This window comes from Monopterus albus, unplaced genomic scaffold (assembly GCF_001952655.1).
Source record: "Monopterus albus unplaced genomic scaffold, M_albus_1.0 scaffold41.1, whole genome shotgun sequence".
In the NCBI taxonomy this organism is placed as follows: Eukaryota; Metazoa; Chordata; class Actinopteri; order Synbranchiformes; family Synbranchidae; genus Monopterus; species Monopterus albus.
The window spans coordinates 6230571-6242200 of record NW_018127921.1 but is presented as its reverse complement, the minus strand read 5'-3'; the positions used below and the strand labels follow the sequence as shown (position 1 = coordinate 6242200).

The following is an 11630-nucleotide window of genomic DNA, read 5'->3' as shown; positions in this document are numbered from 1 at the left end:
TCACCAGCTGAGATGGCTTTCGGTAAACCACCAGATGCACTGGGGGCCCCACCCGGTCCGGAATATGCCAGGAGGCTTCAGGACCGGATGGAGTCAGCTCATGCTTTTGCCTGTGACCATCTGCAGAAAGCAGGTATAAGACAAAAAAGGAACTATGACATGAGAGCCAGAAGGAAGGACTTTACGGTTGGGGACTTGGTGTGGGTTATAACCCGAAGAGGAAGAAGGGCCGGTACCCTAAGTTGGACTGTCACTGGGTGGGACCTTGTGAAGTATTGGAGAAACTGGGGGAAGGTGGTGTACAGGGTCCAGCTGCCGCCTAGGGGGCGGCGAGTGGCTCTCCACAGGGACAGGTTGCCCCCATATTGAGGCAATGCCTGGCCACACCAGTGCTCTGGAGCCTCCCGGAGAAATGTGTCGACCACACACCCAGGTGCACGAACTGTTCATCCTGGAGAGAGGGAAGTCTGGGCATCTTTGCTTAGACTGCTGCCCCCGCGACCCGGTTCCGGATAAGCGGAAGAAAATGGATGGATGGATATATATATATATCGTAGCGTATATACACACCTGACAGGACCAGGAGACAATGAGCAGCAGGTGGGAGGAATGATCGTAGAATGCAGAGAGAAACCGCAGAGGACAGGACCGGGAGATAACAAGCAATAGGTGACTGACATGGCGACTAATTGCGGCGACAGAGTAGTGGGGGAAAACAGGTAAACAAACAGAAATCCAGGAAGTAGACCGACGTGAAACCGTAACAAGAAGAGACTGTTAGTTTTGCAAAGGCAGTCTCCCAGGCTCTGCAGGGACAGTGGATGAGATGGGAAGATGTAGAAAGGGAGAAAACGTGGGAAAAATGTGGGATAGGGAGGCAGGAAGGATTAGATTCATTCTAGGTGCAAAATATGATATGCTTCCTTCTCCTCAAAATCTAAACCTATGGATAGGTGAGGAACTGACATGTCCTCTGTGTTCAGGTGTAGTTTCAGTTCATCACATCCTCTCAGGTTGTAAAACAAGCCTGGCCTAAAGGTGATACATTTGGAGACATAATCAAGTGCTGAAGTGTCTAGGAGCAGCTATTGAAAGTTGGTGCTTAGAGGTAAACACAGTGGAGGAGAAGCAGAAACATGAGGGGATTTAATTTTTTTGTGAGTTTGAGAAGGGCAGGAAGCAAGTCTTTCATGATTCTGCCCCACTGCTTCCGGTCTCATGCTTTTATTTTGACACTACTTCCTGTTACAGTCTCATCTCAGCTACAGACTCTTTACCCTATTTAGTAGTTATTGTTTGCAACTGTTTCTACCCCTTTATAGGTAGCTTCCCCACACCAGGAAGCTGTCAGATTGTTCTAGACTCCCGTTCAGACTTTCCAACGTTAATTCTTGTTACCTTTTACTCCTTTTCTGACCCCGGATTGCCTTTTGACCACCGAGTACAGCCTTACCCTCGGGGTTCTGATTGTCTTCTGTGTATTGATTATCGAACTTCCCTCTCTGACATCTCAATTGTGGATCCCTTGGCTGTGTGTGTTTGCCGGCACTGACCTTAGACTGGTATTATTGACTTGATTGTGTTTCGGGACTTCTGCACTGTATCCTGTTAGTTGTGATCATTAAAAAGACAGTTATCTACTTTGTCTCGTCTGGTGTTGTAATTGAGTTCACCATAGACAATATTGGCAGCTTTACTTGCCAATCCTGACAAAGTCATTTTGACTGGGCAAAATGCAGAGCATCTAAAGGCTGGTACAGACTGACAGATGAAAGTAGACTTAGGAAATCAGCTCATAGTTCCTCAGGAAATAGTCAGCACTAATCTAAGACCAGATCTTGTTTTGTGGTCAGATACACAGTTGGCTGTGTATTTTGTGGAGCTTGCTTGCACATATTGAAAAATATCCTTTAATCTAAAGTCCCCAAACTGGTAATACTGACTTGAACTTTCAGAATCTAACACTTTTTTGTTTAATTTTACTTAGATGGGCAAGACACTGAACCCCTAAGTTGCCCCCGATGGTTAGAGCCATTGGTGTTGGCACTGCAGGTGGCTGCCTCAGTTCTACACCGGAAACAAATTCCAGGGGTGACTGTGGTTCAGTGGGTAGCGGTTGTCTCCCAGCCGGAGGGTTGGAGGTTTGAATCTTGGTGCCTGCAGTCCACATGTCGACGTGTCCTTGGGCAAGACACCAAACCCCCAAGCTGACCTTGATGGTTAGAGCCATCATTGTGAGTTGGCGCCGCAGATGGCTGCCATCGGTTCTGTACAGGAAACAAATTCCAAGTATGTGTAACATACTTGGCCAAATAAAGGTGATCATTATTATTATTATTATTATTAGATTAGATTTCGGCTGTGTGATTGCTTCCACCACTCTCTTTGTCCTGGTATAAGCCAGAGCTGAATTCATGTCTTGTCATTCATGTTTTTAAGCAAAAAGACCATTGTTCTCTGGTTCCATGGTCCAACCATAGGAAAATCACCTAATCATGAAAACAAAGTTGGATGTATGTATCATACATTAAACATTTTATTACATTTGAGTAAACACTTCATATGACAAATTATGTATTTTAAAAATATTATAATGTTTTTATTTGCCAAAATACAGGGCTAGTTTGGCCTGTTGGAGATGCACTGTTCCTGGTTCAGTGAGTCACATGAACAGTGTGTTAAGTGTAGACTCAACATTACCTACTGTATATTTTGTTGACTTTGTGTGCTTTTGCAAATGAATTGTCTTTTTGGCTCATTGTAAGAAAAACACAATGTAATGCACAGATTGAGATTATTTATGAATTGCACATGTAATCACTTTTGTATTGTGATTGTTGGCTGTGTTTTGTGTATTGTAGTTTACTATTGCTTATATTGATTTTTTTGCTTGTTTTTTAAAATGTGTATGAGCTGATCTGTATTTGCAGTGACTCAACCACGTTACAATGGTATTTAAAGAAAATGAGGAAGTGAAATTCTTTGTATTTTTACTGTTTTCATGTGTGCATGTCAGTGAAATCAGCTGCAGTGTTTGATTAAAATGAAAACCAGCATATATACGGCTGTGTAGCACTTTAAGTACTTGAACAGCGTGTTACTGGGTTACGTTTGTCATAATAACCAAATAGACCAAATATGAATATTTATCACCGTTAATACACAGATGTACGAGCTTCCAGCGGTTACTGAAGGCGACGTAGGTTCATCAAGAGGAATGTCAGCCTCGGGAAGTAAGCCAGCCTGTGATTGGCCACAGCGAGTCATGTGAACATTTCCCAAGTGGAGTTTCCACGACAGCTGGAAGCCGAGCGGAACAGGCACATCGTTTCTTTGCTGAAATTACTGGAAAATAACAATACTTCTGCTTGTCCTAACACCTCCACATAATCCTTGGTCTGGCATGGGCGACAAGAGGAGTCCCACAAGGTAACGACCGAGTTAGTGTGCCCTAAATATTCACTGTATAAGAGGGGAGCGGACATCGGCGAGCGCACAGAAAAAATAGGTTTTCTCCACGGTCTCTCTCCCCTCTCTCTCTCCCCCAGCATGTGTGTATGTGCGCGTGCTAGGAGTGCGCGCACGAGTGTTAAAACCTCATCGCCAATTACAGTATCGGATCACAGCGCGCTTGCAGATGATTTCCTAAATCTCATAGGCTTACCCAGATGTTTGCTATCGATAGCCTTCGTGAATGCGAGCCGAACTCACTCATCTTTTCCTTGCTTTTCTCTCCTCTCCTATCATCTTATTTTTAATGTTATATTTGTTTTTACATTTATTCTTTTAAAGGCCGAAGCGTCAACCGAAGCCCTCCTCCGACGAGGGGTTTTGGGACTGCAGCGTGTGCACGTACAAAAACACAGCAGAGGCTTTTAAGTGCATGATGTGTGATGTCAGGAAGGGGACATCAACCAGGTAAGGCGATGGATATACAGTACATTTGGTGTCCTTTGCGTTAGCGGGTTGTATGGATTCATGTTAATTTATAACTTATTCAGCAGATGCTGTTTTTAAGTCTTCCCACTTTTGTAGTTTTCTAAGGATAATTGCATTTATTCTTACTGAAAGTTTTGTTTTTCCCAACTCAACATGTTGAATTGTTAATTTTTCCTCTTTGCACTGCACTGGTCTCCTTATTCTTGCCAGGTGTTGACATTGAAGGAGAATCCCATATTCCCTTATTTTATTGTTCCTCAGTCTGCAATCCTGGCTCAACCTGGAAGTCGTTCTGGTCTGCCATGTTGAAAGACGTCCCAGTGCTCTTATTTCTGCTCTGAGGACCGAGGAGGCTGCCTGGAGGCGCTATAACCAAGGAAACACAAGTGTATCCTTTGCGGAAGTCTTACAGATTAGCAAACCTTCATCTGACACTTCCAATCACCAAATGATTTTCAGTAAAGGGTTGTGTCAGTCCATAAAAGACTTCCACAAAGGATGGTCTTGTGTAATCTCACTCATGTCTCCTCCAGGCAGCCTCTTTGCTCCTCAGAGCAAATTTAACTAACGAAGTGAGGAATGAGGAATGATCGTAGAAGAGACTTGAGATGCATCCACTGAGTGAAATGATAGAGAGGGATGGCTTGCCCACACATCCATTTTGTTGGCCTGGAGATACAGTATTTGTAACACATGGACATACAAATATACAGTGTGTAGATGAACACACATATATACACATTTGGTGCCCTCTGTGCCTGTGGGTGATATTCCAGCTGACATAAGTGATTTGGAGCAGGAAATTACTTAGGCTGGATTCACACAGACTTTTGCCCTGCATTAATAAAACAAGGCAAGGGGCTGCGTTGGTGGGGTTATGTTGTTTCCTGTTACAGTAAGACAATGAAATACACAAGTCCAGCTGGAGAAACACATTTAAGATTATTAGGCGGCACAATACAGTTGTTTGTAAGGCTGACAGACAGGATTGTACAAGTCTGGAAAGTTATGGTGGAAACTTTTATCTTTAGTTGTGACAATCTGAAAGTAAACAGCAGGATACAGTGTTCATGTTGCCAAGTAATACACCAGGAATGCACACTTGTATGTACGCGATTGGCTGATGCAGCACCTTGCTGGATGATATCACGTTGCATTGCAGAAAGAGCTGAACCAGATCCAACTTTTTTCTGCATATACACACTTCCCACATCCAAATGACTGAGAAACGATTGTGCAAATGTCTGTATGAATCTTGCCTTATTCCTGAGTGGTAGTCATTATCAGGATGAAAACACAACAAAGGGTGTAGGAGAGGAAGTGGAGCTGCTTGCTCTGGCTGTGATAAACAGTGTGTTGTTATATGCTCTCCTTCTTTAATGCATCCCTAATTACCCGCTTATGCATTAACACAACCTTCCCAGTGACTTAACTACAACAAAACCAACAAGACACCAGTGTAGTTGTCAGATTTGTTACCTTTCATAATTTTATATGACAGTTCATGCACTTTATATGCCTTTTTGTTTTTTTGTGTGGGAGGGCTAGTTGCAAAAAAAGATTGTTGGAGCAGCTGCCAGACAGACAGCCATAGCTCATTACTATGCAACAGCTTAATCAGCCTGCTGTCATCACACACACACACACACACACACACACACACACACACACAGATGCATTCAACATGCAGATTTTACACATGACTGCATACATATTCGTACACAAACACGTGCACACTTAATGCGCACACTTGTAAACACACACTCAAGTACACAGTTGCTGCTCACAAACAAAGAGGCTGAGCATCAGACGTGCTGTTGTCATAGGGTCCAGCTTATTTCAGTTGTGTGCTGATTGTTGAGAGGACACTTTTGTGACTCTGGGGTGCTTCTGTGAAAACAAGCGGCCTCCAGCTTTGCCAAGAAGCTGTCTGAATCTTCACCAAAACCTCTGACACCCTTTGTCTTCCTCATCTGGGCATTTTTTGTAGAAGATGGCAAGGACACAAGGACCCAGACCAAGAATTCTTTGCAACACCTCTGACGCTCAGCAATAAATATAGAAAACACTGGCACGGTCTTAGTTAATGTTAATAATCACCACCCTGTCTTCCCATTTGCAGTGCTGCAGAGATGTGGTAGTAGTGATGTTGCCATGCACTTGAAGAAGGCCACACACCAACTTATACATACACAGACTAATACAGGAACATGGCCACACAGGTGGTCACAGCTGTTAATGGCCGAACACAACAGACAAGTGGGTTTCTCAGCAAGCACGTTGAAGGTACTAAAAGGCAAGCGACAAGCAGAATATTAATGTAGGACACAGCAACGTCCCTCGCTAAATAAGCATGACTGAGCTATTACTGTGAATTAATGAATTAATGCTTGAAGTGGGCATGGGGTGTCCAGTGGTAAGAGGAAGTGTACCATAGTCTGAAGGTCATGGGCATGGAAAACCAGTGTGGGTTCGATGGAAGTGGCTTAATCTACTTATCACTAAAACATATAAAATGTCACTTTTCCTGACAAGATCTATATCTTTTCAGCAAGTGCTAGATGTAATGGATGCTATAAAATGAAACATTTTAGGATGAGATATAGAAATACTTTAGAAAGGAGAGAATTTGCATGTAGATAGTCTCCAGGAGATGAGAAAATCTTTGACAAAAGTGAGGTTTAGCAGATCTTGCTGGCTATATCCCTTTGATGTGGAGAGATGATCTATTGCAGAGGGCCCAAAGGCAGCGATCTGATTGAGAAGTTGTTGTTGAGGCTGGGACTTTGACTGAAGACAAGGATACATCAGCAGGACTGGACTTGCTTATCAGAGGAGTTGGAGTGAAATGGAAGAGAGACAGACAATCTGCCAGAGAGGGCCGATGTTCTGCTCATTCTGTCAAAGGCTCAAAAAATTGTGCACTGAGGAAGTCAGATTTGAAGACACACAGGTGAGACTACAGCAGAAATGAAAGTGTGTTTAAATAATTCTGTCTCTGCCTTGTGCAAGCCTGATGCAGGCTTGTGTGCAGATTAATTAAAGATGTCTTAGAAGACTTTGTAATATATCCTGCAGCCTTGTTACCTTAAGACTTTACTGAGGAACTCAGCAGTGTCTGCGACTCTTTAGGCCCAGTCCCATGCTTTGAAAACCAGCGTGATAGATGAAAGTCACAGTACAGTGGTGTGGTACTTAAGAGGCTGTTTGATAAGTGCAAGGTCACAGGTTTTCTTCCTGCATCAGCTGAAATACCCAGTCACAGCATCGTTGAGCAGGACACTTTAGGCCTCCCAGTGCAGTGATTTGTCCTGGATTACAGTGTCATCCTAATGTTTCAAATGTATGATGAAAGATGAGACATGTTTCAGAGCCAATCCTAAAGATGAAAATATCACGCAAAGTGGTGCTGACAGACAGCTGTTAAACCCAAACCTAAACATCGTCTTTAGCCAAATACTACTGGGTGTAATAGAGCAGGCTGTGTGTGACCCTCTCTGGTGTTTAGCCTCCACCGCCTGCATCTGTTCTCTGAGCTGAGCTCTGACAAGTCAGGCCCACCAGGGAAGCAGAATGCATGCTCTGTGTTCAGGAGCTTGTTTGCCAGCATTATATTTCTACAGGTCAGGACAGTGAGCTTGATCATGTTCCTGTTAGTTCTCTCTCTCTATCTTGTTTGCATTCGCCCTCTCCCTGTCTTTATCTCTTCTTTCTCTCAGTGATAGCGTTTGCTCTCTTTCTGTCTCCCTCTCTTTTGAACTTAACCCTTGGCATCTCTTTGTGACAGATTGATGTGCAGGTTTTGTCAGCTCCACAAGCACAAGCTTCTCTGGCTGGGCTGGGAACCTGTCAGCATTTGGCTGTGTAGATGTTGTTTGATCATCCGCCACATAAGATTGCCCTTACAGTTAATGTGCAGTGCACACCCTCAAAATTGTGCTGCTGGTTTAATTGAAGCTTTACCTACTGTAAGACGGCAAAGTAAGAATTTCATTGTACAGGGAAACACGTTTCCTAACTGTGCATATGACAAATAAACACTTTGACCTTTGACCTGTAAGAAAATGCAGCCTTCAATATGACACAGTCTCTAGTATCTGGTGCAGGAATCCAGCATTTTTATTGAGTTTGTGTAGATGCAAAAAAAAAAAAAGCTCAATACTGAGCAGGAGCACAAGCAAGGCAAATATGTATTAAGGCAATTAATAATTATTTTGAGTATCCCATGTTTATATTAACAGTTTGATCCATAAAAATGTCTGTACGTGTCTTGCAAAGTTCAAGGCGACACCTTCAAATGTCTTTTTTGTCCAAAAATGTTCAGTTATAGTGACACAAATTGAAAATATACTTCATTTTCTAGGGCTTGAACCAGCAAATGTGGCCATATTTGGTTCAGAAAAGATTATCTGATGATCTGCAAGTTAATCAATTTTAGACCAGCTAGTCATTTTACCTCTACTGCAAAACAGAAGGAGAAAATGACTAATCACATGTGAACAAGATAAGTGAAATAAGATGCTATCACAAATAAAGGAGTTCAATAAAGAAATAAAATTCTGATGTACATACTGATAATCAGATTGTTGCTATTTGTGGATGAACTTTATGAATCCAGTCATGCAGTGATTGGTTTTAGTAGCTATCTTTATAAATATGAGATAATGATCAGCCTGCTGGAGCTGTCTGATTATGTGAAAAGTAGATTGTGACGGGGAGCTGCACAGACAGTGTCTCTTCAGAAGGGACGCTGGATTCTAAAATTTGAGTTGAGAATAATTTGAAAATATTAATTAGCTCTCTTTTTTGCTATTCTTTGTAAAGCTGAATTGATAAAAACAAAGACTTACAAACAGCTTCATCCTCCAGGCTGTGAGGATGCTGAACGCTGTCCATTACCCCCCCCCCCCCACCCCCTGCCCCTGGACTGTGACCCACCACAGAACATAAAAAGACTATCTCCGCTGTTTTGCACAAACCCAGTACATTCCCCCCTCTTGTTCTTTTACATGTAAATCTGCTGCTGTTGGTCATTTGCACTCCTGTCCATGTGCATCTCAATCTCACAACCATCTGACAATCTTCTTGTTATTATTTGCACTACTGTCACTGATTGTACATGGTCTGAGTCATAGCCTATTACGTTGTACCGTTTGGCTTTATCCTAATCACTTTGACTTAGTTTTCTTATTATTTTTACTCTACTTTACTTTTATTCTATTTTAGTTTCCTAAATGGTATGGTATTTAATACTAGGTGAGAGAGAAATGGTATTTCGATTTTCTGTATGTCTTGCACATATAGTGAATTGACAATAAAAATCTTTGATCTTTAAAAAAAGGTACAATTGCTAATGCTATATTTGCATAAATTAAATAGTGCCTAGGGAAAAATGCATTCATTTGAACTTTGCAGTGTGAAATGTGAAGTAGCTTCATTTTACTGCCTGTGTACACATTTATACTGACAAGAATGCTTGAATAAAGAGTTTTCTTTTTGCAGTAAAATCAGTTGCCCTATCCATAAATCTCTATTAGGCACATTATTACCTTTTTGGTAAGGGACGTTCTCTTCCACACATTCAACATCTCTTTACAGATTCCATAATCAGAAAACTAACCTAGTTCTTTAGCTGCCAAGAATTGTAGATGAAAGTTAATTTACCACACAATCAAAATCCACCCCCATTTGGCTGCTCTATTTATGCTACATATAATTTCTCACTACACAAAATGTGCTACTAGTAAAGAGTAACTCATTAGACTCGCTTAGTCATGTGTTTTCATTCACTGTAAGTGCTAACAATGAAAATGCTGGATTTTTATTGTGCAACATGAAACTTTCTCTGGGAGATATGTGTGTGTTCTTTGATTGTTTTTTGGAGTAGTAGTAGTTGGATCATGAGCAATCAAATCAGATGAGATCATTAGGCCAGGCAGCAGCAGATATTGAAACAAGCTGTATGAATGGGATCCAATCTGCACTAGAGAAGAACTGATGTTATTACTGCTACACAAAAACTGTAGGTAAGATGACTGATGCAAATTACATTTATAAAGAGGTATTATGCTTGTAAAACAGATGGCATATCACCTCACCAGTCACTGTTCTATAATACTTTATAAATTGTTATATCTTCTAATAGGTCACACAGTGGCTTACTGGTGTTAGCGCTTACACAGCATACAAACACTGAGTGTACACCAGGGACAATGAAGCTGGCTGTTAACATGTCACTGTGGCTCAAGATTATGGTTATGTGGTAAGCCTGTAATTACTGTAGTGACACTGATGCATAACATGCTGCTCTGTGTGTGTGAGAGAGAGAAGAGAACTTGGTATAGTGTGGCTAGTGGGCTGTAGAAGGTGTCATAAACCATAGGATAGGGAGAACCATCTGTCTCTCTGTCTCTTCCACACATACACACGATGGTAGCATGTACAGGCAGGGAGAGACATTAATCATCAGGTTGGAGGAGCTCCAAGGAGCAGCCTCTGACCTGCTGATAGAAAATGTGACACACATACTCCCACACCTGGACTGACAGTGTTCAAAAGGGTATAAGCTGTACTAGTCCACAATAATCTCACAATTATCACAGAACACACATATTTACAATAGCATCTCCAGTGCGTATTTGCAGTCTGTCCGCTGTTCTGTGGGCAATTTGCTCATCACAGAATGTACTCAACAAATGTTAGCAAGCAGTCCAGACATCTGCACAGTCATGCACTGCTGTCATTACTAGAAGGGTTCATGTCTGGAATAATTGTAAGAGCTTCCATGCCATGAATGAACACTTCTTTGAGCTATGAAAATATTTCAAAGTAAAAAACATAGGACCTTTTCCGTACCTGGTAGGCTAGTAGTCACTCCTCCACCTCTTGCCTCTGCTTAGAGGGAAAACACTAAAAGCACTCAATGAAGATGTCAACAATGAAAACACAAAACAATTATCTTCATCAAAATTAGCTGCAGATTAATTTCCTGTCAGCTGACTAACTGTTGCAGCTCCAAACAAATCCACAGAAGAGGCTCGCACAAGAGGTGAAATGTTTGTAAAAGGACATAAAGGTCCTAAGTCTTTTGAAAGTCACTTTCGGCTTTTCCCATTTTAGGGTCGCCACAGTGAATTGTCACACTGATGACTCGCATGTTGACATTTGGCATGTGTTTTTTACGCCAGATGCCCATCTTGACGTAACCCTGATTCGAACCCGGGCCGCAGTGGCGAGAGAGCGCTGCGCCTTAACCACTACCCTACCAGGGACATCTATGTATCCATATCCAATATCCATCATTTTCTTTGCCCTCTGATTTTCAAAAAGATTCACTGTGTTTAAGTCCTCCTCATAACATCCTAATTTCCCAATGTGGGACTCCATTAGCTGCTGTAGAGTGGAGCAAATAATGATTGGAACAACAGTTCCGACATTTAGTATTAATGTCAGAAAGAATAGGCTGTTACATTCAGCACAGAAATTCCTACAGTAATCAGTAGGCACACACAAAACACACACACTCAGCTTTCAGATGGAGGCTTCCAGTGAAGGCCTAAGTGCTAAGATAACTAGAGAAATGCATTTCCTGTCAAAAATGCGTGTGGATGCTGATATGCTGAAGGATCGCTCTGAAAATGCCTGAAGTCAATTGCTGAAACAAATGTTACAAACAAGAAAATACAAGCAGG

The 11630-nt window shown here is 42.0% G+C and overlaps 1 protein-coding gene across 1 annotated transcript in view; it reads left to right on the top strand.

Annotated features, from left to right (window-relative positions):
* Positions 1 to 3251: 3251 nt before the first annotated feature.
* yaf2 (YY1 associated factor 2) overlaps positions 3252 to 11630 on the top strand; it is a 27558-nt gene continuing 19179 nt past the window's right edge. Inside the window, exons 1-2 of the mRNA XM_020599549.1 lie at positions 3252 to 3429; positions 3793 to 3918. Of these exons, the coding sequence (XP_020455205.1) occupies positions 3404 to 3429; positions 3793 to 3918 (152 nt within the window). The 5' untranslated portion in view covers positions 3252 to 3403. The remainder of the gene's footprint in view (positions 3430 to 3792; positions 3919 to 11630) is intronic.